General features: G+C 47.7%; 1 protein-coding gene and 1 long non-coding RNA gene across 2 annotated transcripts; one reads left to right on the forward strand and one right to left on the reverse strand.

Moving 5' to 3' along the window:
• On the forward strand, positions 1-12,220 carry LOC111851297 (uncharacterized). The gene is made up of 3 exons (XR_002839984.2): positions 1-718; positions 822-964; positions 11,544-12,220. It is a non-coding gene; the product is annotated as an uncharacterized lncRNA (long non-coding RNA).
• cog6 (component of oligomeric golgi complex 6) lies at positions 6,092-27,532 on the reverse strand. Its single transcript, XM_023826062.2, has 19 exons — positions 27,309-27,532; positions 26,740-26,883; positions 26,114-26,185; positions 25,675-25,733; positions 21,066-21,177; positions 20,588-20,670; positions 20,290-20,360; positions 19,992-20,085; positions 19,270-19,398; positions 18,927-19,018; positions 18,660-18,724; positions 15,885-15,976; positions 14,486-14,603; positions 13,423-13,554; positions 12,924-13,091; positions 11,925-12,032; positions 10,887-10,940; positions 10,714-10,793; positions 6,092-8,535 (listed from the first exon to the last, which is right to left on the reverse strand). The coding sequence occupies exons 1-19, from the start codon at positions 27,447-27,449 to the stop codon at positions 8,388-8,390; spliced, it is 1,962 nt and encodes a 653-aa protein (XP_023681830.1). The 5' UTR covers positions 27,450-27,532; the 3' UTR covers positions 6,092-8,387.
• Positions 27,533-27,535: the final 3 nt, after the last annotated feature.

Raw genomic sequence — 27,535 nt, forward strand, 5'->3', positions numbered from 1 at the left:
CGTGCGGGGTAATCACGGGAGTCACGCGGGCACTGTGCACATCACGCGCTCTTAGACACCGCAGACGGGCAGGTTGTCCACCGCTCTGTTTCTCTGTCTCGTTTCCAAGATCTTTGTTTCGCTTTTGCTGACCTGCGTCATGAAGAGCAGCATTCCACAAAAAGGGACAATCGAAAAATTCCGCATTCCATGTTCCACAATCCGTGCTGGAATTGCTGCATTTGGTTTCAGCATTAAGGAAATCGGAGTGCCAGACCGCTTTAATTTCGGTTGTTAAATGTGTGGCATTCCTTTCTGAAATGCCCTTGGCGGCTCCGTATCGCCCCTCCTGGTGTAATCGTGGCGGTTCAGCGTACACCCTGGAGAGGGCCGAGTAGATTTGCTCCACCTCTGCCTGAAAGCCCCCGTTATGAATGTTTGGCATGGATTTTGGAAGCGACTGGATAAGATTATCTAATAGGATATAAAAAAGTAGGACACACTGTGCCTGGGACCGGGAACATGAATAAGCAGGGCCTGTTTCTGGCTCCGTGTCTCGCTGTTCCTTCAGCTCCAGTATCACTCTATTCATTGGGGGTCTCCCTGGGCCAAAAAGGATAAAAACTTAAGCAGGGAGTAGCAAACTGGAGGGACAGATGACCCAGTCTGAGAAGGGAACACTGACGGAGGTCAACCGGTCACTCTTGACTGGAATGTACCAATAGGAAAACGTCACAAGGTGATCAGGCATCCATACAAGTGTGCTATGGAGATTAATTTCAGCAAGGTGTCATTTCAGTAAAGCATCATTTCAGCAAGGCATTCTCTTTTTGTCCCTTCAGGCTTGCGTTAAAAGGTAGCTGTGCCACTTGCTAGGCCAACCATTCCCTGGCAACCAAGAGGTGTCCATGCTGGGAAGATCTGGAGGAGAGGAGAGGGGAATGTTAAGTGCAAGCTGGACTGGGAATTGGAATAGGAATCGCAGGTAGGTGCAGGTCTGGATCAGGCAGTAGAATGGTGTGGAATGTTACATTTTTAAACGGAATACTGCTTTTTAACTCCCTCAAAAGTGTTTTGTCTATATTATATATCAGAATAAGATATGCATAATTGATATGTGTGCACCTAAGCATCTTCAGGAACTAAGGTGACCGGAGGTGTCACTCAGATGTGACATTTAAAAGGCTGTGATCTCCGGCAATGCAGCAGGGTCACCCAGCCTGTCTATTACATAGAGGGCAAAAACACAGCACACCTGTGTATATGCAGTGTATGTTTGCTTACTCTGCAGACATGTTTGTCAAAGCGACATACAACTGAGGATCAGAGAGCAGGGTCAGCTGATGTCCCCGAAGCAGATTGGGTTAAGGACCGTGCTCCAGGGCCCAGTGGTGATATGATTAGTCTGCTATCCGCAGGATAGGAACCCACAACCTTCTGTACATGACCAGAGAGTGCTAATCCTCTATGCTACACCCTGTCCCTGTATGATCTCATTTAATTAAAATATATACATGTATCTAGACAATACTTTTTAAAAGTAAAATGAAAACAGTTCCAGAAATGCATTACTTGGATGGAGACAGGGAGTGTATTCACTTACCCAAAGGACTGTGAAAGCTGGCTGTGTCATTTCTGAGCTAGCTCGTTTAAGTCTCAGCCGGATTTTACTGCGGGATTCCTTTTTTTGAGAGAGATTGCATCCTTAAACCAGCTGGTTCCAAGCCTGTTTTAATTTCCACAACTGAGAGCAGAGTAGCTATTGGATTACAACGAAATACTGTGCGATCCAAGCAGCACGTGTGTGTGTCTGTGTGTGTGTGTCAGGCAGTCCCTGATGTGGGGGTCAGAACCCGGCCTATCCACCCCGTGAGAACATCCCCAGTGTCGGTCCAGAATCCTCACCCCTCCTCCCTCCCGTTTATTGTGCAAGCCTTCCGAGCGGCCCTGCACAAATGTGTTTGCTTAGCTAATGTGAACACTTTGTCCGGATTCCTGGAACACTCTCAAAGAAAGGTTACATAATTTCCAAATAATGCCACACTAGATGGCAGCACCCCCCCCCCCCCCCCACACACACACACCCCCCACGCTGTTGTTGCCACGTTCTGTTTTGGCGCACCGTACGACGAGGAGACAAATTTTAACATATTCACGAGGACCTGCGGATGGGTGTCGGAGAAAAGCGCTTTGGGACACAGCGACCCCCCTAGGGCGAACATGGAGGCTTCGTGCAGGTTCGGATTGGGGTGCGCTGCCCCCTTCAGAGATCGAGTTATGGGCAGGCGTCACAAACCTCCCGTCCATCAGGAGGTATCGTGTGTCTGCTGACCCCACGCCCCCCCCTCCCCCCCCCCCTTGCCCTGTCCCCGAATTCCCTGCTGCGTTGGAGCAAGCTCCCTCACACTGACCATCACCCGTCGGTATCTCCTCTTCCAAAGATGTGCAGAAATAAACAAACAGTAAGCGGTGGGTGTCCTTCTTCTGCACCGATTCCCACGTACGAGCGCCAGGCGGGGTGGGGGCTGTAAGCGGAGCCCAGTGCTTTTTAAAGGGGCAATACAGGACGGCTAGAAGCTGCACCTGGTCTCTGCCAGCACCCAGCAATGACCTTAAATGTAATCATCACTACTACTATTCTGATGCCTGGCACTTTATTACCAGGTGATATAGAATAAAATTACCATTTATTTATAAGATCAGTTTAGGTTACAGGCAGCAGCTCCTGCGCTGCATCCCCCTTAACCACCGGGGGCTGGGGGCTGGGGGCTGGGGGAGGGCAGGTCTTTAACTGCAACATGAGCTCCTGACCCTGAAAATCGCATGTGTCATTTTCTGTCCCAAAGCTCCAGATGTGGTGCGGGGAGTTGTTCCCGGGTGGATGCGTGAAGGTAGAAAGTCCCACTACGGGATCGATGGCCGTCGTGTGGCAGGAGATGGAGGACAGGGAGGGAGGGATGCTCGTGCACAGACGAGACACCACGGCGCACGGCAGCGGGAACAGCCCCGAGCCGCCCAGCAATAGTGAGCAGGGTCACTGGAGTTATGCGAGATGGTGACGTCCCACTGGTCAGGTGCCAAATCCCTGTCCTCCTGTCTGCCCGCCTCGGCCCCCACACCTCTCCAGGCCCGAATCAAGGAGATTCCCCACACAGAAGGTCGTGTGGAACACCCCCCCCCCCCCAGCCAGGTCGTGAGAGGAACAAAGGAGACATGAAAGAATTATCTGCGGCATGTCACATGAACCCCCTCCGCTAATTACAGGCAGGAATGTCACAATCAGGATGGGAATTCCCCCCCTGCTGCCGCTTTCCATCCTCCTGATTTCGAACATCTCCCGCTTTCTGCGTTGAGGCTCCGGGGAACATGATGGCAATCCTGCAGGAAGGCAGAGGGACAGGCAGCGGAACAGGCAGCGGAGAGGAGCAAACGGAATGGAGGAGGCCCAAGAAGCCAGCCGGGGGGGCAGGGGGGGTGCTGGTTACTCAGTAACCCAGGGCTAGAGTCAGCTGTCACCTTTGGTCTAGTACCCCCTCGCTCGCTGGCCCCGGCAGAGATTCCCCGGACGCCGTCCCCTGACGCATGAACCACGAGAAGGTGCGGCGGGATTGCTGACAAACATGCATGCAGACACGTGCGTGAGTGAGCACACGCTCCGACACGTGTTCACGGCCACGGACGCGTGTGCAGATGCACATATTAGTGTGCAGAGACACACGCTGAGAGGAAGGGAGAGAGCGAGAGAGAGAGGGAGAGAGACAGACAGAGAACTGGCAGAGAGGTGAGGGGACAGTGTGTCTCCGACATAGTGAGTCAGAGAGCGGTCAGCTGGGGGTGGGGGGGGGTGCGCGTTTGGGGAGGGTGTACAAGTCCAACACGGAGAATCATCCGCAGAGAGAAGAACACAATGACCAGCCAGCAGCATTCACCACAGACAAGACAGCACAAAAGAGAGACCTAACAGCACAGTTGTCAACACACCAAGGTGTACAACCACAAATGTACACATCAGTAACTGTGTGGAGCACAGACAAGGAGCACAGAACCCAAAACAGCCGTGAAGGTATCAGAAGGACATGCAAACTCCACACACGCAGAAGCAGCATGCACAATCCTGCAAGCACAAGACAACACACATAATTGTTAGTATATAAGAATATACAGTATATACTATATAACACTATGTATGTGCACTTACATCTATAGAAGGTTGTCATCTAGCCACGTATTCTGGGCAGGGTGGAGGGCAGGAGTACACCCTGGTCTAGCACAGGACACAAACACACACACTGCCAAACTGAAATACAGTGTCCAGCTACATATACCACTATGCACTGTATGTCATGTATCCTGAACCCAGAGTCAACCCAAGGAATGACGTCCCAAACAAAGGGAACGGTCTCCGCAGGCTGATGTGGCGAGTCGAGGCCGCATATATATATCAGAGTAAACACGCAGCCCCTACCTCAGTCCGATCTCTACATTCCTGAATCGCTACCGATCCGGGTGTGTGACCTTACCGAGTACACCCAGCGACAGCAGTCGGAGGAACAGCTCCCAGCAATCCAGAAAATGAAACCAGATAACCGTAACAGAGTTCATCCAGCAATGGTAGCAGGTTAATCAACACATCATCATCTAGTCAATTAATTAAGTGAGCTGATGGTGAAATTTAAGGAATATCTGGAATGGCTGGGGTACCCCTGAGGAGAGGTTTGGAAACCAAACCGGTGTCAAAGATACCAGTAAGGACCAGATTTTGGAGAACAGACGAAATTCTTGTTGGTTTTTTATTCCTCTAATGTTAACTGCTTTTTTTCTGAGCAAATATAGACGTACTACCCAAGATAATATAATGCATTCTTCTTCTGACTATAACAGTAAAGGTTTTTGAAGGAACAGTCCAGATGTAGCTGAAGAATTGCGGCTGGCAGGTCCTGCTCTGTGCAAAAGCAAACCGTCCGCACTGCTGTGATTAAAGATGAGAGAGATTTAAGAGCTGGGCACACGTCCCTGTTTGCGCATCACGGCATTAACCACACACCCGCCAGAATAAAAACGCCAGCTCTGAAGCCATAGTGTGAGGCGGCGATTCCCAACCCGGCCCTCGGGGACAGACCATCCATATTATTACTCCCTCCTGTCTGCGTCGACCGGACTGGGAAACACTGGTGTAAGAGAAAGTGGTTAATGGGGGCTGTGTTGACAAGCTACATTACAGAGAAAAGTGTAACCTTGATTGCCGCTGTGGTCACAGGGTTCACAGTGGAAAATAAATGTTATCCGGATGAACAAGAATAACTTAAGAACAATAGTAAGAGGCCCCTGTGTGAGGAAAAAGGGGCCAGCATGCAGTGGTGGCAGGTCAGTAAAGCGAGTGAAAGGGGTGGGCTGGGCGTATGGCCACACCCCCTCCAGCTGGGCACATGGCCACACACCCCCAGCCTCGTTCATGCCACTGCATTGTCTATCATGTATCAGTGCCTGTGTGGTCACTCTGTAGATCCTCTGCCTAATGAAGGGCAGCCTCTTGTGCATCACAGGCCTGTCTCTTCTGCATGGCTCACAACACGGGGGTGGGGGGGGGGGTCTACAAAGAATAACCCTCAGTGCCACACCAAAGGAGTCATTTCAGTTTAGGACCATCTCTCTGGGAAGGCTGGGTACAGAAAAGGGCACCAAGAGGATCCAAAAACGAAACGAAGCAATTTCAGCAGGCAAACGCTAACGTTTAATATGCGCTATTTCCTGAAAACACCACCCCTCTAGAGGCATATTATTCTGTAATGACTCAAGTTATATTTCATTTTAGATAATGGTGCAGCCTTACAGCTCCGAGGATGGGGGTTTGAGTCCCACCCCTGACTGGGCCTCCTTTCGTAATCCAAAAACATGTTAGGTGAATTGGTTTCTCTAAATCATGTGTATATTCCCACTGGTGGACTTGCATCCCATTCACGGTGTCCATAGCCTTGTGAGCAGTGCATTATGGGACATGATCCAGACTCATGCTTGCTAGATAATGGATGTTACAGAAAATGGATGGATGACACACAGATGAACTCATACAGGTGTGACTCATGCACTCAAACAAAGACACCGCGACACTGAATTCGGAGACATGACCACAGAGCTTTAATGGTGAGAATGCTGCCGTTCATTCAGCTCCTGCCCAACTTAACACGCCAAGCTGAGTGCGATTCGACCAACCGGTACATCCGAGGTCCAAACCCAGCGCTATGGACTCATCATGCTGCCGAGACAGGGGGGCAGAGATCATTTTGGCAGCTGTCTCAACACGCAGGGGTCGCGAGCTGTACCTTGAGCCAGATGGGGAACTTATTTTCCTTGGGGTGTGAATGGGGGCCGTCCTATTTATTTTCACGCCAGGGCTTTCCAATTGATGTTCTTCTTCCGATCATTAAAAAAAAACAAGCAGTTAATCCAGCTCACAAAGGCGAAGGAAAATAAATGGCCTGAAAACAAGGGGAGGGATTGCACGTAGGCCGCAGAACAACACGAAAATCCGTTTTGAACTCCGACACTTCAGATAAACTTCTCTCAGGTCCCTTCCTGCAATTCAGCTTGCAGTCGGCTTTCAGCAGAACAGGCACCTTGGCACTCGCTAGTAGACGGGGTTAATTCTCGTAAGGCGTGTATTTTGCGTAAAAACAGCAAAACAGCATAAAAGTGCCATAAAGGACTCAAAATAGGAAAGGGGCCCAAACAAAGGGATGGAAGGGTCTAGAACACAAACAGGGAGCAAACACGTTTACCCAGCTCTTAACAATCAACCAATCAGCAGCTTCACCTGTTTATTTCCTGCACTGGACCGGCTCCTTGGTCCCATTTCAGATTGTTATGTAGAGACCTCCTCTCAGCACAAGATGTTGAACACAACTGGAACCAGTAATGCACTCAGAGCAAATCTTAGCTTTGATCTCTACGCTACAGGCAGCCATTGTCAAGGTTGCAGCATACAGCTGGACCTTCAGCTTGGACCACACTCAGCAGGCCCTCATTCACGCTGCCCTCGTCTTTCCATGCAGCGGTTGAAGTGAATAGTCACGATGAAACCCGACTTGGGATTTTATGATGGACTGACTTCCAGTAAAAAATAGCACCTTATGACACATCAGTCTAATCGAAGCAGCTTCCCCTGCAGAATGTGTGTCTATGGCGATGCTTCCGCCTTTGAGATCATCTTTAGAACAGCATCATCAGAAACTCATTAAACTAACAAGTGATGATCCTAATTAGTGTTCTTACACCAATGGGCCAAAGGAGCAAAACCCAAGAAGGTTCACCAAAGTGGTAGCTTCTAAAAAATATATAATTAAGAAGCAAAGTACCAAATCGTACAAGCGGTGGAATATTTAAATATCTGCATTTGCGCTTTAATACAAAGAAGCACAAAGAAAATCAAGTAAAGCTTTAGGTGGTCACCTAAGCTGCTAATTACACATTAATTAAGTGTCAAACTTGTGGAAATGAGGGTTTCTAAGTTACTGCTGGGACTCCATGGAAACCGTTAACATTTCCCCCAAATTACGTTTACACTTTATTATATAATTACGAGTAAAAATCCACTGGCACTGTGAGGATTGCGTCAAATGATTATTTTAATAAAGTCCCTGCAAACCTTCAGATGTCAGGGCTGAATGGAGATAGCTGTGGGACATAGAGGCGTGTGATGCAGACCGACGGCACAAACTGCTTCCAGTTACATCGGCAGGTGTCGCCGCCCACCCACGCCCCACCCACACCCCAACCACGCTCCGCCCACCACATCCACGCCCCGCCCACACTCAGTCCACGCTGGAGGGTATCTCCCAGTCAATCAGGATGGCGTAACTGGCACGCTGGGACCTGACATGAAAGTGGCATTGGGTATCACAGTACAGCCAGCTCTCCCCCTACCAGGCCTCTCTGAAGGGGGAGGAGCCATGGGGGACAGACTCGCATGCGCGAGATTTTGATGGTTAACGGCGTTTTTCAAAATGCTTAAGGAAACGGGACAAATTAAGAAGAAAAACCAGGTCTGTTCCTGATAAGAGACCGGCGGCAGTGTGGGGTTCTGGTTCTGGTTCTGGGCTTGGTGTCACTGCCAGCTTTAGTGACTAAATCGCTAAAGTCATGACTAACCCGCTACAGTGACTGGGGAGCGAATCACAATGTGGGTAAGAACAGTAATAAGTCCCAGACACGCATCAGTCATCCCAGATTCCACAGAGATCCGAAGAAAGGTCGGTAGTCTTATTAGAACCAATCAAGGCCCAACACCAGGATCGAAGACAATGTATTCACAAAATAAAGCATGCTTAGGTGCTGTTCTTCGCCTTGGCCAGCTCTCCACTGGTGGACCTGTAAGGGGAACAGGCATGGACAGCAGGGGGCGCCAGGGCTCCTCAGGAAAGCAGGGTTTGCACCTGCTGTGTGGTTCGGTGCAAGACGCTCTCTGGCTCCTTGTAGCCGCTAGCTGGGTCGGTGACAGCACCGTACACATCGCCATAGGCCCGGCAGACCAGCTCTGTGGACTGCCGGAAGATCTGCTCCCTGGGAAGACAGGGCGGGACAAGGAGGAGCCATGAGGACAGACAGCCATGGAGTGGAGGAAGACAGACTAACAGCACAAAACACAAAGGATCCACATCATCAGTTCAGCTGCTTTCACGGACATCAAGGCGTGCATTACGCGTTTCATACATACGGGTGCCGAGAGGGAAAAAAAATGCAAATATATATTCAGCCATTATTTTATTACTTTAGCTTTACATACCTGCTAGTAGTCATTTGCGTTATGGGTACAAGCTGACCTATTTACCGTTTACTGATTATTAAAACCTGACTTGTGTACCATCATGTTCAGGCAGGTTAAACAGGACTGTAAAGTCTGACTGGACAAGGCCATTACGTCAGTAAATCATTTCAGTGTTTAATCACTGACCACAGGTCCTGTTCTTCAGCCTGAAGCAATGATGTTGTCTAAGTGACCTGTACCTATTTTTTTGCTTTTATAGTTAGAATTGATAGTATTATTTATTGATCATAAAACTATTAATAGAATTAATAATCCTGCATTGATTTATTACTGTGATTCGCCAGTCTGGGTTACACGAAAATAAATCAATACCCTTCAGATTTGTGAATTCGACTATGGGGGTACAAAAAGCAGTAACATTCAGGTGCCCGTAATTGTTGACGACAAAAGCACAGGTAGCTTGTGTGAGCTACACGTTCTCATGCCAATATAGGAATGGAGTGAAGCTTTAACTTAATCAGTGGCAAGGACAGGACCTGAACTCTCAAGTGCTGTAAACAGAGCAGCCGTTTTGCTTAATAGCTGGCAGGGACAATCGTGTGGCTTGTAGCACCATCTAGAGGTGCAGTACCACCACCATCTAGCCCATGCAGACGTGTGCTTGTTTACGGCGGTAGTAAGAATCCACCTTAAGTGTGGATTAATCAAATGCTTCAGTATGTTTGGGTCTAAAAATGCGAATGGTATGACGAAAATCAAATAATATCCCAAAGCACGGGCTGAGGACTCCGCAGTTTTAATAGAAGATTTCACAACAGGAAGTGGCAGCCACCCCTGCCTGGCGGCCGCCTGCCAGTCCTGACGGCCTGTTTTGGGTTTGCTCCCCACTGCGGGGGCACTCTGGGTGGTACACAGCACATGTCCCTGATGCCTGCCCCACCCAGAGGCTGTAACGGCCAGTAGGAGCCACCTTAAGTTCCAGAACGGCCTCCGCCTCCCAAAGATTCCAGTTACAGTCAGCAGAATAGCAGGCCAGAAACACTGAGCCGGGCTTTTATTTATATTAGGGTGACTAACAAAGGGAAGCTTTTTTTGATTAAGCTGTTTGAGTCTCTGCTACAGTCTCACTGCGAAACGCTGCCAGCGCATCCGAATTTGGAGGTGCCAACGGGAACGTTCTCATTCTTCCCAAAATGTTTGTTCAGTGTGTGCCTAATCTTTTTAGAATCTAGCATCTTTCTTGAAATTCCCACTGTGTCCTGCTGTTTTTACCCTCGCGGAACTGCGGAATTTGAAAATGATGGATCCCATCTCACTGCATACAGTGACCCAACTGAAGGAGCCTTTCCCTGCAGTGCTGTTCCTCTAATGGTCCTCATTCAGGTGAATCGATAATGGGCTGCGCGGGGGGTGGGGTGGTGGGTGGGGGGGGGATGGGGATTATGCTGCCAGTCATATCTTTGGTACTGAAGCCAAACGCCTTGAAGGTAATGGAATAAGCGACATCCCGGCACAGGCAGTGTGTTCGGGAACACGTGAGCCCCGTACATGCGTGTATACGTGCACGAGGCTGCACTCCCACCTGAGCAGACGGCACGCGGGTTTATTTGGGCCTCACAGCCCCGTTAATGGAGAACATTAACCTCAGGTACATCGTTCGAAGCTGCCCTCGGTTTCCAGTAATTCTGATTCATGGTTCTAATTTCTTCAAATGTGGCCGCGCCGTATCCAAACAGAAATCCACGCAAATCACGCTTTCACTGATGTTGTTGTTATTGCGCCAGTACTGAAATGACGTGACCCAAACGTTCTGGTTGGGCTCAGACTATAAACACAAGACAATCGGAGACCCGATGTACCTAAGATCTGATTACGATGCCATCACCTCCACATACACATACAATCCCCAGCCAATAGAAATCCTCTGACAGCATTCAGAGTCCAATGAGCTTTCGGTTTACATCAGAACTTACTTCATTGCTGCACTAAGCAGGAAGTTGAGCTGGGGCATTAGCAGGGTGTCAGGAGAAGCCAAGTAACGGTCAAACTGCACCTGTGCATAAAAGGAACAGGGGTGGAGGTGACCAATGAGAACTAAGCACTGATGATTTAAATAAGCTAATTATTATAATAACAATAATAATACCATAGCTGCCTTCAGTGACGAACTATCCATCCCAGGGATGCTGGACAGGGGACCCTTTGTGACAGAAACGCACCAAGTGAGTTTCCCTCCAAAACAGCAGAGGGATTCACCCTGAACCCCCCCCCCCACCCCTCTTTCCCACTGAGCCCAGAACGCCACCTGTTTCCCAACAGCGTCTCCTGGTCTGTCTTTTCCATGCTGTTCTGTTCCATTAATGGGACATTTATATACCAAAGCATAACGGCACGCTGCCATGTGGCAATATATTACCTCACCGGTCACAATTTATCTCACATTTTAAATAATCTGATGCATCGGTGTGACTGATCTAATCACCTGGACCACAGTGCGGAGTCCCAAGGCACACGTGCAGACACCCAAACTCACACAGATCACGTGCAATTTAGGCAGAATGGCGTATTACCTCTGCATTTCTTACGCAGAACAAACCCCTGGGATGCGATCTTCACACCCTCAGAGCTGGGCGTGCAAATCTAACCCTTATATATTTAGGGACACATATTTACTTTCAGAAACTATACACAGAAGTATACTGCCTATTTGGGTTCCCATGCCGAGTTTCTCTCTGGAATCGTGTCCTCATTTTCTGAAGTATTTTCATACTTTTAGCACATTTAATCTATTTCTTTTTTCCAGCAGACTGATGGAGCTGAAAGCCATGCCAGGCTTGGAGGGAGGCCTATTAAAGGCCAAAGTCACCACGGCAACGGCAGCACTGACGAGAGCCCACGTGGACCGCCAGCAATTTACCCGGGAAAGAACCGAAATAACCTGTGCTAAAGCCTGCATTAGGCAACGAGGGCAGGGGGGGGCCGGGGGGGTCATAAAGCCTGTGATATGGGTGTTGCTCTGGATACGGGTGTCCACTCGGCAGGCAGAAACACGGCGAGATAAAGGGGTGTGTCGGGCAGAGAGACTTGCGCTCGAAAACAGGCAGGGATGGGCACCTTCCTGCCCCCTACTGGTCAGAGGGGGAGGACGCAGGGGTGGCGGGGGGGGGGGGGGGGGGGGGGTCACCTGCTCCTTCCCGTGCTGCTGCACGCAGTTGTAAATGTAGCTGAGGCCTGCCCGCGTGAGCACGTAGGAGGCCTGCTCGTTGATCAGAGTGTCCAGGTGCGCCTCAATCTATGCACACGTGCAGAAGAGGAGAAAGACTTGGAAGAGCGATTGCCACTGACATAGCCACTCTAGACATTATCTGTATTATCTGTCACCTATGACCTGCGACGGACATTCTAATATTAATCTGATATAGGGTCTCTCTCTAAAGATCTACAGTCAGACACAATAAATGCTATGAAAACCTACACACATCGACTGTTTAGACTGTCATCCATTCATCCATCCATCTTCAAACTGCTTCCTAAATATACAGGCATAGTCAATATGAAGGCTACCTCAGAAAGCACCGGGAGAGGAACGGAGCCACCGGCCCCAAAGGGGGGAGGCTATGGTGGTAGTCGCCCATTCAGATAAATATGTAGTATAAATTGCAGATGGTGTTAATAATTTAAAAGTAAGACTGTGGAGCTGTATGCCGGTCAGGAAATCAGGTGTGAAAGGCTGATTAAACGCTCGAAGGCAAAACCCTGGGCCAGACAGACACTCAGGGTGCCGCTTGACCGTCTGCCTGCTAGCTCAAAGTTTAATGGTGTTTCTCCCGCCCCAGATTGAGCAATAACTAGAAAACTCAATTACAAGCCAAACCAGTAACACACGGCGCATGAGGAAAGTGTGAGGTAGATAATTAAATTGGTGCCCTCCTTGACCAAAGTGGTGAAAGCCACCGTCAGGGAGGAAGTGACATGCGCCCGTTCCGTCGTTAATGATTGGCTGGCACAGAAATCGGATTTTCCCCTCAAGTAAACAGGACAATGCAGCAGTAACAGAGGCGTTAACATAGCGACACGTCCTCTGACTGAAATGGGGGGGAGGGCCGGGGGGCGTTGTGAGTGGTGGAGCTGCACGTAGCCGGAGTGAGAGGGTTTTAAGGGGAGGGGGGCCGCCCCAAGTAACCTGAAACTCGAGCATCTCCAGCCGCTTGTCGGTGAATTCGAAGAGTGCCAGCGAGGTCTTCATCATGTACAGCGAGTTCACCATGTAGGTGGCCATGTCGGCCGGTCCCAGGTTACTGGCTGAGACCGTGCAGAGCTGCAAGAGCGGGTCCAGGATGCAGGACAGCACCTGGCACAGGGGGCAAGAGAGACTGAGAGTCCAAAGCAGCTCGTGCAAGTTTACAGGGTCCATCCATCCATCTATCACCATGTGCCAATTACACAAACTAGACTGATGATATTAACAACATACAAAATCCATTTTAAAATGAGATTGATACTGAACAGAGTAAATTTCAATGAAAAATAACCACCATGGACACATATTCTTCAAGTAAACTCAGGTGTACTTTGGATGCCTGATCCTTGGTGCTGGTCTTTAAAGGGAAATCAAGAGGGAAAACTCAGGGACTTTCAGCAGGAAGGGTTAGGCAGATCAGGCTGGGTGTGGGGCACGTTACCTGGGCAAAGTCAGCCTGGCGGGCATCCAGGGGCACCACCGAGGAGTCATGAGAGGCCAGCACCTCCCTGAGCAGGGACAGCGTCTGGTTGAGGGAGCCGGTGGGACCCAGGTCCGGGGGTGGCAGCTCCACCTGGTGGCCGGAGGAGTGCGTGTGAGAAGAGGAGCCAGAATGGGAGCCAAAGCGCGTCCAACCAAGAAATATCCCCAAGACGTAGACAGTCAATTAGAAAATTAATACTATAAGCTGTAATATATCCCATAATATGCGGACTTGTTTTAATAACCTGATCTCAGTTCATACAGAGTGCTAGTGCCCCTCTACTCCAAACAGCATGCTTAAAAACACTCTGGCTAATTGGCTTGATTCAGAGGACCTTGTGTCCCAGACATCAACGGGGCCAGAGGGCAATGAGTAACGTTTCAACGGCACCAGGATTCAATCAGCACCAATCGGAGGGCTGCCGTGCAGAGCAGAGGCGGCCAGCTGCCGCCATCGATCGGCGGCCTGAGGCCTGATCGCAGTGAGAGGCCGGCGTGGCTGGCCTTATTTTGCTGCCAATTTTACAGTCCCTGAGAGTATCGCTGATGTTCCTGAGTGCCACGAGCTCGATCACAGAGAAGAGAAACTCCAGGATTCAAGGAACCTTGTTGACTTCCAGAAACTTCTATATAAAGGTTTCCAGATCAACAGCACCTCTCCTTTTACCCGGAAAACTTCAATCTTAAACAAGGGCATCCATCTGTTATCTATCACGGTACAGAGTCCACATCCCAGAAAACAAGAGGGAAAGACGAACAAGGCAGGTGCCTAAATCTCATATTTATACAATGCATAATGCATTTCATTTAAAATGTGTTTATATACTTCACTTGTAACTGATCTCTTTAACTACTACACCCTGAGAAACACACTTGATACAGATGCCTACTAGAGCGATGGTGTGCAGCTCAGTGGATTAGGATGCCGTGCCAGTGATCAGAAGATCCCATGGAAAAATAAATCAAGTAAATGAAATCCCTAGCAACTGCCCTGGCTTTTGGATGTCTCGGGGGCCTCGCACCTTGTCCATGAGCCGGCTGGCATGCAGACTCAGGCTGTTGAAGAACATCTTCTTGCTGAGGACGTGCATCTCCTCTATGGTGATGAGCAGTGTGGCTACGGCCGTGCCGATGATCCCGCTGTGGGTGGAGGGGAGTGCGTGCTCACTTCACAGGACCGGAGAGGGTCGTGAGTACTCAGGCGGTTCTGGCCCCCCCAGGTTGTACAAACCAAGGTTGGCCTCTACATCATCTAACATGGTACTGATGTATGAAGACCACTTGGACTGGTTGTGATATTGTTTTTTTTGTTGCAAGTTTGTCCCATGAAAAAGTACATTTTGTAGGATAATGTGCAAAAGTGCAATAAATAATAACCAAAACTGGTTGAATATCGAAGCCCCAAACAGCCTGCATAAGGAGATCAATGTCCATTCTTGACTTGCACCTCTTGGATATTCCCCCACTGAATCCATGTATGATCAGCAGGTGACAGTACCTGCCAGGTAAATCTGAAGCACAGGCTTTAAGGGTGCTGGTCTTTGCAGTCCCAGCCCGAGACGCCCCCCCCCCCCCCCCCATCCCGCCTGCCCTCAGCACCCACCAATCCTAATACAGTGGAAACTGCTTATAGTGATCAACTGCTTACATGGATCAAAAAGCTTGGGGCGGAATCATTCCTGTACCAATACTGTTTAAAGAATTGGCTCATAGTAATCAAGCTGCCTGCTTTCAGTGTTCATTTTGGGTCTTTTTATACATGACAGTATATTGAAAAAATTAAAACTTTTTTTTTTTAACTTTACTTTGGAGCGCCTTACTCTGCTTTGAGGTAACCCATCTGCTTCTGGCAAGCTACCGGAGGCTAATGCTGCGTGTACAGAAAACATGATGGGCCAAAGAAAGTCATTTTCTCTCAATAACAAATATAGACTCATCAAAGCTCATTATAAACTGCCAAAACTGAGCCAACGAGATGCAGCAGCAAAACTACAATAAGCGCTTTGAGACAATATAACACTGTGAAAATGTGCTTTATAAATAAAATTAAATTGAACTGAATTGAATATATATGTACAGTACCATACTGTATTATAGCATATTTGAATTGCATACAGTCCAGTAATTTCATTTGTGCAGTACTGTAATTTGAAAAGCATTTGAAACAGCTGCACTGTATTTTGAAAAAGTCAATAAAACTAAGTAAATAGCGACACTGTCCGTTGTGTTACCTTATATCCATGTAATAAATATACAAATGTCAGACATTTATCTGCCTGAGACAAAGATAAATCAATTATAATGATCATCCACTTATAGTGATCAATTTGACAGACAGATAGAAGTGATCACTATAAGCAGTTTCCACTGTATCTCAGGCTTGCTCTGATTGGCCGGTGTCAGGATGACCCAAGTAGGTACCTGATTGTGTGGTGGTAGAACTTAAGCAGGTTGGACAGCTTATACAGCAGCACTGGACCCGGCTCTGCAATGACGACCTGCTCTAGACGCACCTTGAAGAAGATGAAAAACCAGGTAACACCTGGACAAAAGCCGACAGACACAGGTAAGCCAGCAGTAACAGTAAGTCTTAGAGTTCAGTTCCATGTAAGGTCCATTTGCTGATAAAATGCTATGTATTTAACATATAAATTAATTTGTCTACATTGAAAAATACAAATTTACTCATCAATAATACTGGTGCTTTACCATTGTCATACAAGAACCGACCTGTACCCGAGCCGTACCGTGCAGAGAGACTAGTTACAGCTCGCTTCAGTTTTCCACTGCAGAACGGTAGGCTTGGTAAAGACGTTGCTGGATTTGGAGAACGACAGTGACGTAAAACCGAAGAGACTTTTTTTACTGATCACACATAAGAACATAAATTTACAAACGAGAGGAGGCCATTTGGCCCATCGAGCTCGTTTGGGGAGAACTCAACTAATAGCTCATTGTTGTTAAAATCTTATCTAGCTCTGACTTAAAGGAACCCAGGGTTTTAGCTTCCGCTACACTAACAGGAAGACTATTCCATACTCTAACAACACGCTGTGTAAAGAAGTGCTTTCTCAAATTGATTTTTAAATGTTCTCCTGCTAATTTCCACTTATGGCCACGAGTTCTAGTATTTAAACTAATATTGAAGTAGCCATTTGACTGAACAGCATCCAGACCTGTTAGAATCTTATATACCTGGATCATGTCCCCCCTTTGCCTCCTTTGTTCAGGCTAAACAGATTCAGCTCAGCTAACCTCTCCTCATAAGACATTCCTCTAAGACCAGGAATCATTCTTGTAGCCATACGTTGCACCTTTTCTAAGGCAGCAATGTCCTTCTTAAGGTATGGTGACCAAACCTGCACATAATATTCTAGGTGAGGTCTCACCAAGGAATTGTATAATCGTAGCATCACCTCCCTTGAGTTAAACTCCACACACCTATAGATGTAACCCAACATTCTGTTCGCCTTTTTTATTGCTTCCCCGCACTGGCGAGAGTGGGACATGGAAGCATCAACATACACACCGAGATCTTTCTCGTAATCAGCTACCTTTATTTCAGTGGAACCCATAAAATATCTGTACTTTATAATTCTGCTCCCTGCATGGATTACCTTACGTTTATCTATACAAAATTTCATCTGCAAGGTATCAGCCCAATCACTAATTAAATCAAGATCCCTTTGAGGCCTCTGTGCTGCTAGTCAAATATCAGCTATACCACCCACCTTTGTGTCATCTGAAAATGTAACCAGTTTACTGTATGCATTGGTGTCAATATCATTAATGTAAATTAGGAACAATAGTGGTCCTAAAACTGAACTGTAGCAGTACCCCACTATGAATGCAGGACCACTATGACATTGTGCCTCTAATTGGTGCACATCATGATTTATTAGGTACAATAATTTGTTTACTGTATGTCAATTTCTGCAAGCATGTCACTTATGCAAATATCTAACACTAGCAGAATTAATATTCGCTTGTGTAAATTTACATTATGAATTAATTCCGTTCAGCTGTTCTATAGTACTTTATGTGAGGCTGGAAATTCCAAGTTATTGGGAATGCATCAAATTGCAATGTGCGATACTACCAACAATGAATAATAATGATGAATAACAATATCTCCTTATTTCCTTCAGATAATCCATGCGTATCGACACAGAACACCAGTATCGTGTATTTTAACTAATCAGATGGTGGTGACACAACCAGTGGAACAGCGCTATAAGCTTGTCCGTGCTTAGTAGCTTTCTGTTTGCTAATGAGTCAAAATATCACTACCATAATGCTGGAATTTCCACAAAAATATACCGTCCTTAAAACTTGCAGAGGCATCTTATAGGGGTCAGGTTTACATAATATGGGAAAAACATTTATGGCAAATAACACGCAGAATAGAGGTGATGGGAGATTTTGGCTCTTGGGACCGATCTGAAGGTTTCCCTGGTACAACTAATGCTGCGTTTCATTTCAACTCATAACTCGAAAAATCTGAGTCCCTGGTTGGTAATTTCAACTGGAGCACCCCCTGTAATCAGAACTCCTACTCGGAAAGTCGGAGGAATCTACACAACCCCGACCTCAGAACTGAAGATAGCTGCGCCCTTTATCAACAGAAGTTAAAGCTATAGTTTTATAGTGTTTATCAGCACTTACAATTTATTTATGGCTCATTAAATCAGTCATGCACACAGTACTGTCCAACTGCTGTCTGTGGACTACAGTATTTTTATGCACAAAATTCCACATGATGTGTTGTTATCAACTGATATTGTTAACAATGGCTAACAATGAACCTGGCTAGAACTGGAGCCTGATAAAGAAAGTAGGATTTCTTGCTTAGCTGGATAACTTGTCGGATTTAAGGTAATCCGGGCTAAATGTAAATGAATAAAGATAGATGTCATTCCAATTTGGGTAAATTAAACTTGACAAGTTATCCGGCTAAGCAAGAAATCTTGGGTCCCTGGTATTGCTTAAGTGGCTTTCCGACTTGCTGTACTGGTAAGGGGTTAATTCTGGTGTGACGTCATTTCCAGCTCAGACCTCCTCAGACCTCTGAGGTAAATGGAATGCTGCATAAGCACACCAACAGATCTAGATCAATCAACACTCTAGAGGCCAGTCAGCTGACTCTCTCCCCAAAGAGGAAGTTAAAGAGCGACACAGCTGCCTCATTGGCTTTACCTTGAGAGGTCTGCACACTCCTTCAGTGATATGGCCCACCACTTCCTGCATGTTCTCCTCCACACCTGTAGGAGGCAAACAGACAAAATCATCCACAACCGCTTAGCCAATATTAGTGTCTCTGTGTGGGCAATGGGGTGCGAAATGGACTGCCATTCCAGAGTTCCCTGTATGGTGCTCGATATTTCCCGTCAGATTCATTAGGTACAGATGAGAGGATGGAGCAGTGGAAGGACGCCGTGTAGGGCAGTAGGGCAGGTTCTGTACCTGGCATGGTGACCTGCTTCAGAAGGGCCTCCAGGTGTTCCCTCTCTGAGGCGGTGGCCTGGTGAAGCCATGCCAGCATGTCTCCCACGTACCTGAAGGGGGCGCCAGCTTCAGAATCAGCAGGTACACTCTATACATATACATGTAAGACTACATCATGGATGTCAGCAGACAGGCATGGTGAGAGTATGTTACAGTGTAGTACAGCCAGGAAAGCTGGGAGATATCTGAAATCAGATAGTGAAGAGTTGCTGGAAGTAACTCACACAGTGAAGCACATTAGAGCATGCGACGCAGTTGTAAAGTCAGGGATATTCAGGATATGTAATGAGGTCATCAATACCTCAGGGGATCATGGGAATGCATTTCTATGGGACGCGGTGTTCCTCCTGCCCCTCCCCGTGTGAGGGCATCGATAAACCCCCGGACCACCGCAGATCTCCGGGCTGTCCCGAACTCGTCCAGTGTGTACCTGTGAGAAGCCAATAAGCAAACAAGGACAACGTGAACTCATGGAACGCGAACTGTCCAGTGGGGCCACTGTGAGGAGGAAGGAAGCAGCTGGAGAGATGCAGGCCACATCTACAGAAGCATTGCTTCACCAGGAAATGAGTTAGCACCCGTCGATGATGTCAGAGTATTGCCCGATTGAATCAGATACAGCTACATTTGCGCAACCTTTTTCTAGCGAAAACAGGTAAAATGTGGTAAATGCTTGAAAACAGTGATGTTTGCCTTGCTAGTTTATGGTCACTGGTGACCCTTTTTCTTCAGAGATGGGAACTCAAAGACAGATGACTATCTACGAGCAACATCTGACCCCTAGTGGTAAGAATGTGGCATCACAGCAACACAAAACCACCCCTAAACCGGCTCAAGTGCCAGAGCCGCATTCCTGGTTGTTGTCGCCGGTAAACACAAGAGTAATAGTGACAATGCCAACATTCAGGTCGGCGAGGTCACCAAGTGCTTTGGGGGTGAGAGTGATGCGGGAGTAAACGGGGGCCATATGATAGTGCAGCTCGTTGGATGACCATTTTTATTGGGGGGGGGGGGGTTACTGACTTGTAAAGGATGGGTCTGTCCTGCAAGGCCTCCATAGCCTGGCTCAGCACTGGGGTGATGTCACATGTCTCCTGGGTCAGTCCACGACACTCATCTAACGGGGGGAACCAAGAGTGTCACTATTAGCATCACGGATACCTGAGATCTCTCCGGCAAGGACGCCATTTCAGTGCGGAGGGCTGGGTGTCACCCAGTTCATTAGGTGTGACTGTGCGTATGAATGCCAGCTTTGCGCCCAGTGCGGCGGTACATGACCATCACGCCCTCACTCCAGGGGGCACTGAGTCACAGCACTCACTCTGTGCCCAGCGGTACAGCTGCTCGTAGGACGTCTCCTGCAACACCGCCATCTGCTCCATGATCTCCAAGCTGCAGAGAAGAACCACACGGTTAGTCAGCGCTGAGCAGCAAGGCGACGCTTAAGCTTCCCCTGCCCCCCGCCTGCCTTTTCCAACGCGATGAACAGTTTCTTGTGAGTACGACTCCCACACTCTGGCTGTAACACAGGACTGAAGTAGCGGCAGAGGTAATCAGTGCGCCCCCTCCCCCATCAGGACACCCCAAAGCCCCCCCCCTCCCCCCCACAATTCCCTTACCCGGCGGTCTGCTGGTTGGTCCGCAGCAAAATCTTCACGTCCTCATGGATTTGCTTCACCCGCCTCAAAGCCCTGAAGAACTCCTAGAAAAAGCATCTCCAAAGCTCAAATATCCATCCATCCACCCATCCATCCATCCATCCATCCATCCATCTGTTTATTCTGGACAGAGGAAGCCTAGAGTCTGTCCCAGGCTGCACTGGGAGGAAAGCTGAGGTATTCCAGTCCACCACAGGGGACGCATACATGCCAATTAGCCTAAACGCTTCACTCTGGACTGGAAACCAGAATACCCGGGAAAACCAGAACCGGAGAGAGAACATGCCAACTTCAAATGCAGGGCAGGGGCAGGAGTCGAGGCCGCATTCCAGGAGGTGTGGGGAACCCGTGCTACCTGCTAAGCCAGCGAGCTGCCCTTCTAAGACACTGCACCTAAAGGACCCGTCAGGAGGTGTGTAGGCGCTGAGAGCGGCGTTACCTGCGTGACAGGGCCGTCCCGCGCCCCGCGCAGGGTAGCCATCTCCTCCCCCGACAGCTGGAATTTGGAAAGGAACACCTGGGCGACCTGCGCTCGAATCTCCAGCCGGTGACTGGGGGGGAAAGGAGGGGATCGTGAGAGAGGACACCACTGAACCACACTGCTGACATCATCTGCATGGAGTGAAAGGCTGTGCGCTTTGTCTTTTCAAAGAAAGATGACATTTCCTATTTACATAGTCATACACAAACCAATCCCCACCCCAACACCCAATCAGCTCAGATTGCCTGCACCATCATCACACAGCCACTAGGAGGAAGCAACGTGCCACTCCACAATTCCCATGTCTGCAAAAGTGTGGATGAAGAGGCTTTAACACAAAAGCTCCATTTGCTCTCAGATATTTTGAGCTTCATTCCAAGCATTCTGAGTGGGGTCTCAGTCTGAGCTACCTGACATTAACAGTATGGGGTGCGGACATTCTCTCTCCGAATCTGTTTCTGTGGATGAATGTGGGACTTACTGAGAATACATACAAACAGACATTATAAAACACGATCCACACTGAACACAAATGCTTCATTTATAACCTAAAAACCTGAATACGTTTATTAAAAAAAAAACACACACACAAATTTAGACACAAAAAATACTGCACGATATCATGCAATATGTGATTTTTCCACGAGTAGAACTTTTCTATCGATAGGTGGTGTCTGCTAAGTTGGTGGTGTTGCTGTGAGTTGTGTCAACAAGCAGTGCTGACAAATGTGATGTGATTACTGCGCATGAGCACAATATATCCTGCAACCTTAGAAGCACTATATCAGAAGAAGATGGAAACACGCAAAAATCCCTAAGACTTTTTTTAAAAATGAAGCATCATCCTAAGATTGCATGTCACTGTAACCAAGCCAGTACATTTAGGAAATGTAAAAACAGTACGTGTTGTACACATCTGCATATAAACTTAAAATCATTCTGTAACAGCAAACCTCTAACATGCAAATAAACTACACAGTGGAAAAGAAAGAATGTCTGGTGTCAGATGGTAATTATTCTTTATTAGTTGGATAACTTGAATTATGAATAAACTATACTCCTGATAAATGTATACAGGAAGTCGTTCTACTCTGGGCGTTAACTGCTCCTTCCGTACTGTGTGCAAGACTTCCCACTAATTTCTACCATTGTGACCCACTGCTCTTTAGAGCATTAGTAAGCTGCTAATTAATAAGATGCTACATCGAGTTTCTCTGATAAGGACTGTCTGGTTCGCGCTGAAATTATCCTACCTGACATGATGCACCCTGTGGAGCAACCAATGACAATGTAAACTAACACACATAATATGTGATTCAAATCTCTGCCGGGGGAGTTTCACAGGTCTTCAAAAATCAGAGAAATCTTACGGCCACTTTTAATTCCGGAAAAGACCGGCCAGAGGCAGACCAAGGAAAATCGACTCGAACCCCTGGCCTCCAGAAACGAGCTGAGCTCTGCCCGTCTCCCTGCTCCTCCCATTCGTAATCTGAATGAACCCAATCGTCTGCACTTTTACTAAAATAATTAACTGCAGGGAGACCTTGCATCCCCAACGAGGCTGACCGGCTCATTCTCCTCCAGTCACTGCGCAGCTGCTCAGTATCTTGCCAAATGGGAGCTGCAAATCTTTCACACGCACAAAAAAAATTGGGAATTGGGAAAAATGGAGGGAGGGAAAAAAGCCTGTATTTCACAGTGGCCTTAATATGGCTTTCGCTGTTCGCTATGCGTGTGGGAATATTTCTCTAGCTCCCGACGAGCGTGAACAGAGACACGACGAGCAAACGCGCATACGGGCAGCGGTGGGGGTGCCGGAGCTTCCGTGGACAAACAACGGCAGCCTAGCGGGGGTCTTCCGCATGCCAGGTTCACACGCACAAACTGCACTGACAGCTACCTGTGGGGAGCACCATCTGCCTGCTTCTCAGCGCGGGAACCTGACCCTCACTGGCGGCGACGCCCATGCCCCCTCCCTGCCTCTCCTCTCCTCTCCTCTCCTCGCCCACTTTGTCGTTCCCCCCTCCCTTTCCGGATATCACCCTCTGGTTCCCGCGGCCATCGGTGGACCGTAGAATCACCAACTGCTGACACCTCACGCCTGCTGAGCTCAGGCCCAGCTCGCCGGGTCACGCGACCCCTGCCTCCATCACAACTCACAGGCCGGAACTGGAGCCAGGGACAGACGGGGGGGGGGGGGGGGGGGGGGTGCTGAGATGCACTAACAGGCATTAAGATCCATACAGTGAAGGAAAGACAGGCAGGCAGGCAGATAGACAGGTGACAGTGACAACCGACTGACCAAGACTAATGGACAGCCAGGCATCAGAATCGACAGACAGCTGTCAGAATCAAGACAAAGAGACAGACAGGCATCACAGTCAAGAGACAGACAGGTGTCAGAGTAAATAACAAAGAGGTGGGACGCCACAGATGGACAGATGCACAAACACTGAGGTTCAGACAAGACAGTGTCCAGAAACATGACAGGCAGACAGGCGTCAGTGTCAACAGACTGACTGAGACAGACAGACAGACATCAGAATCAAGACAAAGAAACAGACAGTCATCAGTCCACATACAGACAAACAGGCATCAGAGTCAACAGGCAGACAGACAGGTGTCAGAGTAAACAGGGGGATGCCACAGACAGACAGAAACACAAACACTGAAGTCCAGACAAGCCAGTGTCCAGAAACGTGAGCGGCATACAGAGAAATGTCCAAAGTCCCAGACTGAGAGAGACAGACACAGAGGTGCCCAAAAAATTCACCATGGTAACATCAACCCATTTGCCCTATTGCACACTGGCTAGACAGATAAGTGTCATTTGATGTATCAATGCCTACTGACAACACATCATTTCTTCCCTTTATCTCCCCTAGACAGACACCAGGACACTCCAGGCCAAACAAATATAGCGTCATTAATTACCTTAAGCACAGGAGCACTGAGCTATTCCCATCTTCACAAACATAAACCGTTATATGTTTCCTTTATCCTTTCAACAAAGCCTCAGCTTTCACTGAAAGCACTGAAACTCTGCGGTTTGCCACTTTTAAAATGTCATTTATTCCCACAGCCTCAGGCAGCTGAAAACAGATACAGACCCAGGCTTTTTTCGTTAAGTCAGCAGGGGGTAAACGGGTGAAATAATATTGGATGACATTTATTTTGAAGCACACAAACACACTCAAGGAAGCGCGACGTCTCGTTCATTCAACAGGGGGCTGCCCTTTATCTCCAGATCTCGCTCTGATTGTCCCATAATCGGCTCCTCTGAGGAGAGGCGCTCGACAACTTCCTCAAAGGAGACTTTTAAGCAGAAACGAGGCTTGAGGACCGACACGCTGCTGGTAGAATGAATCGCGCACAGCATGATCTCGGGGCATTGAAAAAGGGGGAAAAAATGATGGCCGTGCTTCCAAGAGATGAAAAAATAAATCAGGCATTGCTATAAAATCAACAGGATGCAAATTTGAATAGAATTCCCTTCCTCTCATTCACAGTCATGTATTTAGCAGACAGTCTTATCCAAAGCGAGGACACATTACTGAGAGAAACCAGGGTCAGGCAGCTCTTGGAGCGACTCAGGTTAAGGACCCAAGTGTGACATCACTCTGCCGACCTCAGGATTTGAACAGACGACCTTCTGGTCAGAGGCTGAGAGTTCAAATGCGCAGAGCCATACACCAACCCCTGGTGCCACGGGCTTGGCCAAAACGGGCTCCTTCAGCCTCAGTGAGGTTCCGGCTCAGTCGGGTACAGGGGGGCTGTTTGGCTCAGCAAAACGGATTAAGCACAGAAACACAGGCACTAAGGCAGAACCGGCACACGGGGAAGCGGTCACAAGAGTGGGTAGGGGGTGGGGGTGTGGATGGGTTGGGCGGGGGCAGGAGAAAGGGCCTTGATTCAGTCAGCTGAGAAGCTGCATTTTTAGACCAGTCTCAACCGGGTCTTCAGAGACCCAAAGATGGTCCACGCTTTTGTTGCCTGCCAGCTCCCAGACTTGATTGAGAAACAATGTTTTAGACTCTTATGCCTAGCTTTGTGTACACACTGTACTCTGGTAATCTCTCCCCACCCTATGATTTGGAAAAGCAGGTGACCAAGCCAGCTTACTGCTACTTTCTACTAGGCTTGGGAGGTATTGCAGTAATACGATTTCAGGTACTCTGCGGTTTTTTGGGTATACTGCAGTATTTTGAAATCTTGGCGACAAAATACCCGCACCCTGCCTTCCAAGCAAATTCTATTGGCAAGATTGCAAAATACTGGAATAGTGTTGTTTCCGTAAATATTGTAAAAAATACCATGGTGTAATGTCTGGAAGGTATAAGGGTATGAAAATTAGACACTGCTTAAGTCTACTTTCCAATACGTTACACTGTTTCACACAGAAATGATTAGAGGAAACGTTGTTAAACAACAGATATTTAAGCTGCCGTCAAAACAGTCCTTAACAGACCTAAGACTGACTTCCAGTTATACCTCGTCTCTGAATTCTTTTCACACTAGGCAGAACCCCCACATGCCCCCCAGCTGCAAGCCCAGAACTGGGACTCACTTTTCTGCTTGCAGCTCATTGGTTTTCACGATCAGGTCCTGTGTCTGGTCCTTGGCCGCCTGCATTGGGAAACCCAGGCAGAGATATCAATCAGAGCCAATCAGAACCAACCGAAGGCCACTCACTCCAACTGAGGCACAAATACACAACCACTCAGAACAGTGCGTAAAAAAAAGTGTATTATCACATAGTGGAACATTTACCTAAACAACTCAAAATGTCAATCTGTCACAAGAGCATAACAGAATTACTTTTTTTCCCCAAGTGATCACATGGGCCACAAGAGTGATGACTGACTGACACCAAAAATAATCAAGGTGTTCCATGATGTATTGCTAGGCAATTGGGGGGGGGGGGGGTGATATTTATCATTTTTATGGTAATAAGAGAGGATAAATGGAATATAAAATGACACAAAAATAAATGACTATGATGTTACCTTAAGCCGGTTGGTCATCTCCTCACAGCACGTGCTCATGGCCTGAACATCCTCCTGCACACCCTCAAGTTCCTAAGGGGGGACAAATGGACACAGTTTAAATGAATATTCTTTACTCATTAAATGTATTTGGGTGACTTTTTCAGTTAAAAAAACAAAAAAAAACATGAAAAGTCTCAAAAACAGAACCAATACAACTACCTGTATCTTACTATATCCAAGGTTTTTTTAAAAAATAATTTAACTTTATAAAAATGAGGGGTGTCCATTCTTAGAAGACAGGAAGCAGTGTTTTTCAACCCAGTCCTGAGGGACCCCCTGAGAATTTTTTTGCTCACCACAAAGTTCCTTGCATACCTGAACCAATCAACAAACAACACAGAAATCTTGGTACAAGTGTGCTGGGAGCTGGGAGGAAGTAAAATGCAGACTGTTGGGTTGAGAAACACTGCCCCAATGACTGTGTGGTGGTTATACAGTGTCCGCACCACATTCCTCCACAACATGTTTCATACACGACAAAGCATTATGATTAAGGTCTATATGAAGCTGGGCTCAGGCTGCCCGGTATTTATGGGATTTTTTGTTGCCAGTAATAAACGTGCGATAGCGCATTATCAGCTTACCTGCTTGACATCCTTAAATATCCGGACGAACTCCTCATTGATGGACAGGCTGCGTCTCTCGATGTCGCCGCGGAGGTTCCTGCGTGTCCGAAGCGTGTTCTCGGCGAAGAAGGCCGACAGCGCCTTTAAAGCTTCCAGCATCTCCTACGGCATGAAAACAGGCCAAAATAACTACATTATAATTAATCATAGAAATATGACAGGCTTGTTGTGGAGTAATATGTCATGCATGCGCAAACACTTTCGGCTACTTATTGCAAAATAGATCACTTTAGAGTCAAATTCGATATCAATATCTAGCGAATGTGCACTGAATTTAAGTATGAAGCAACTTGTTCATAAGAGTGCGTGGAAAAGACATGAACCTAAGATCAATGAAACTAATCTGAAAAAATAATTGTCCAACCGGCAATGTATGCTTAAAACTGCAAATTGTACAGTATTCTATTACTCCATATGGCTTCAGTATAATTAAGGTAACTACCTGCCTGTCGGATAGATACCGGATTCCGGCTCTCAGGACATTGACAACTGGAAGGCAGCTCTATACGCATTTCTTGTTAACTAACCTTGTCATTGTCCAGCCTGGTTTCCAGGATCTTATTGAGCTTCCTGGACAGGGGATTATTGGGTTGAGGTGCCGCATTGCCTCCACTCTGAATGAAATTAGACGTATCCGATGATACCTCTACTTTAGCGTCAGCCATCATCAACAGCTTCACACGTCACAGCAGAAAGTGTGTGTCCGTCTGAAATTCGAGTTCGTGGGGAAACATGCAGTGTTACATCAAGGTTC

The sequence above is a fragment of the Paramormyrops kingsleyae genome, chromosome 17 (assembly GCF_048594095.1).
Source record: "Paramormyrops kingsleyae isolate MSU_618 chromosome 17, PKINGS_0.4, whole genome shotgun sequence".
In the NCBI taxonomy this organism is placed as follows: Eukaryota; Metazoa; Chordata; class Actinopteri; order Osteoglossiformes; family Mormyridae; genus Paramormyrops; species Paramormyrops kingsleyae.

Bases quoted from the DNA above. Each gene is read 5' to 3' on its own strand.
- cog6 (XM_023826062.2), bottom strand. From the start codon at position 27,449: ATGATGGCTGACGCTAAAGTAGAGGTATCATCGGATACGTCTAATTTC. The intron at 20,671-21,065 runs GTAACGCCGCTC...TGCTTTTTCTAG, and splicing joins GGGACGGCCCTGTCACGCAG to GAGTTCTTCAGGGCTTTGAG. The intron at 12,033-12,923 runs GTTACTTGGGGC...ACGTGTGCATAG, and splicing joins TGGAGATGCTCGAGTTTCAG to ATTGAGGCGCACCTGGACAC.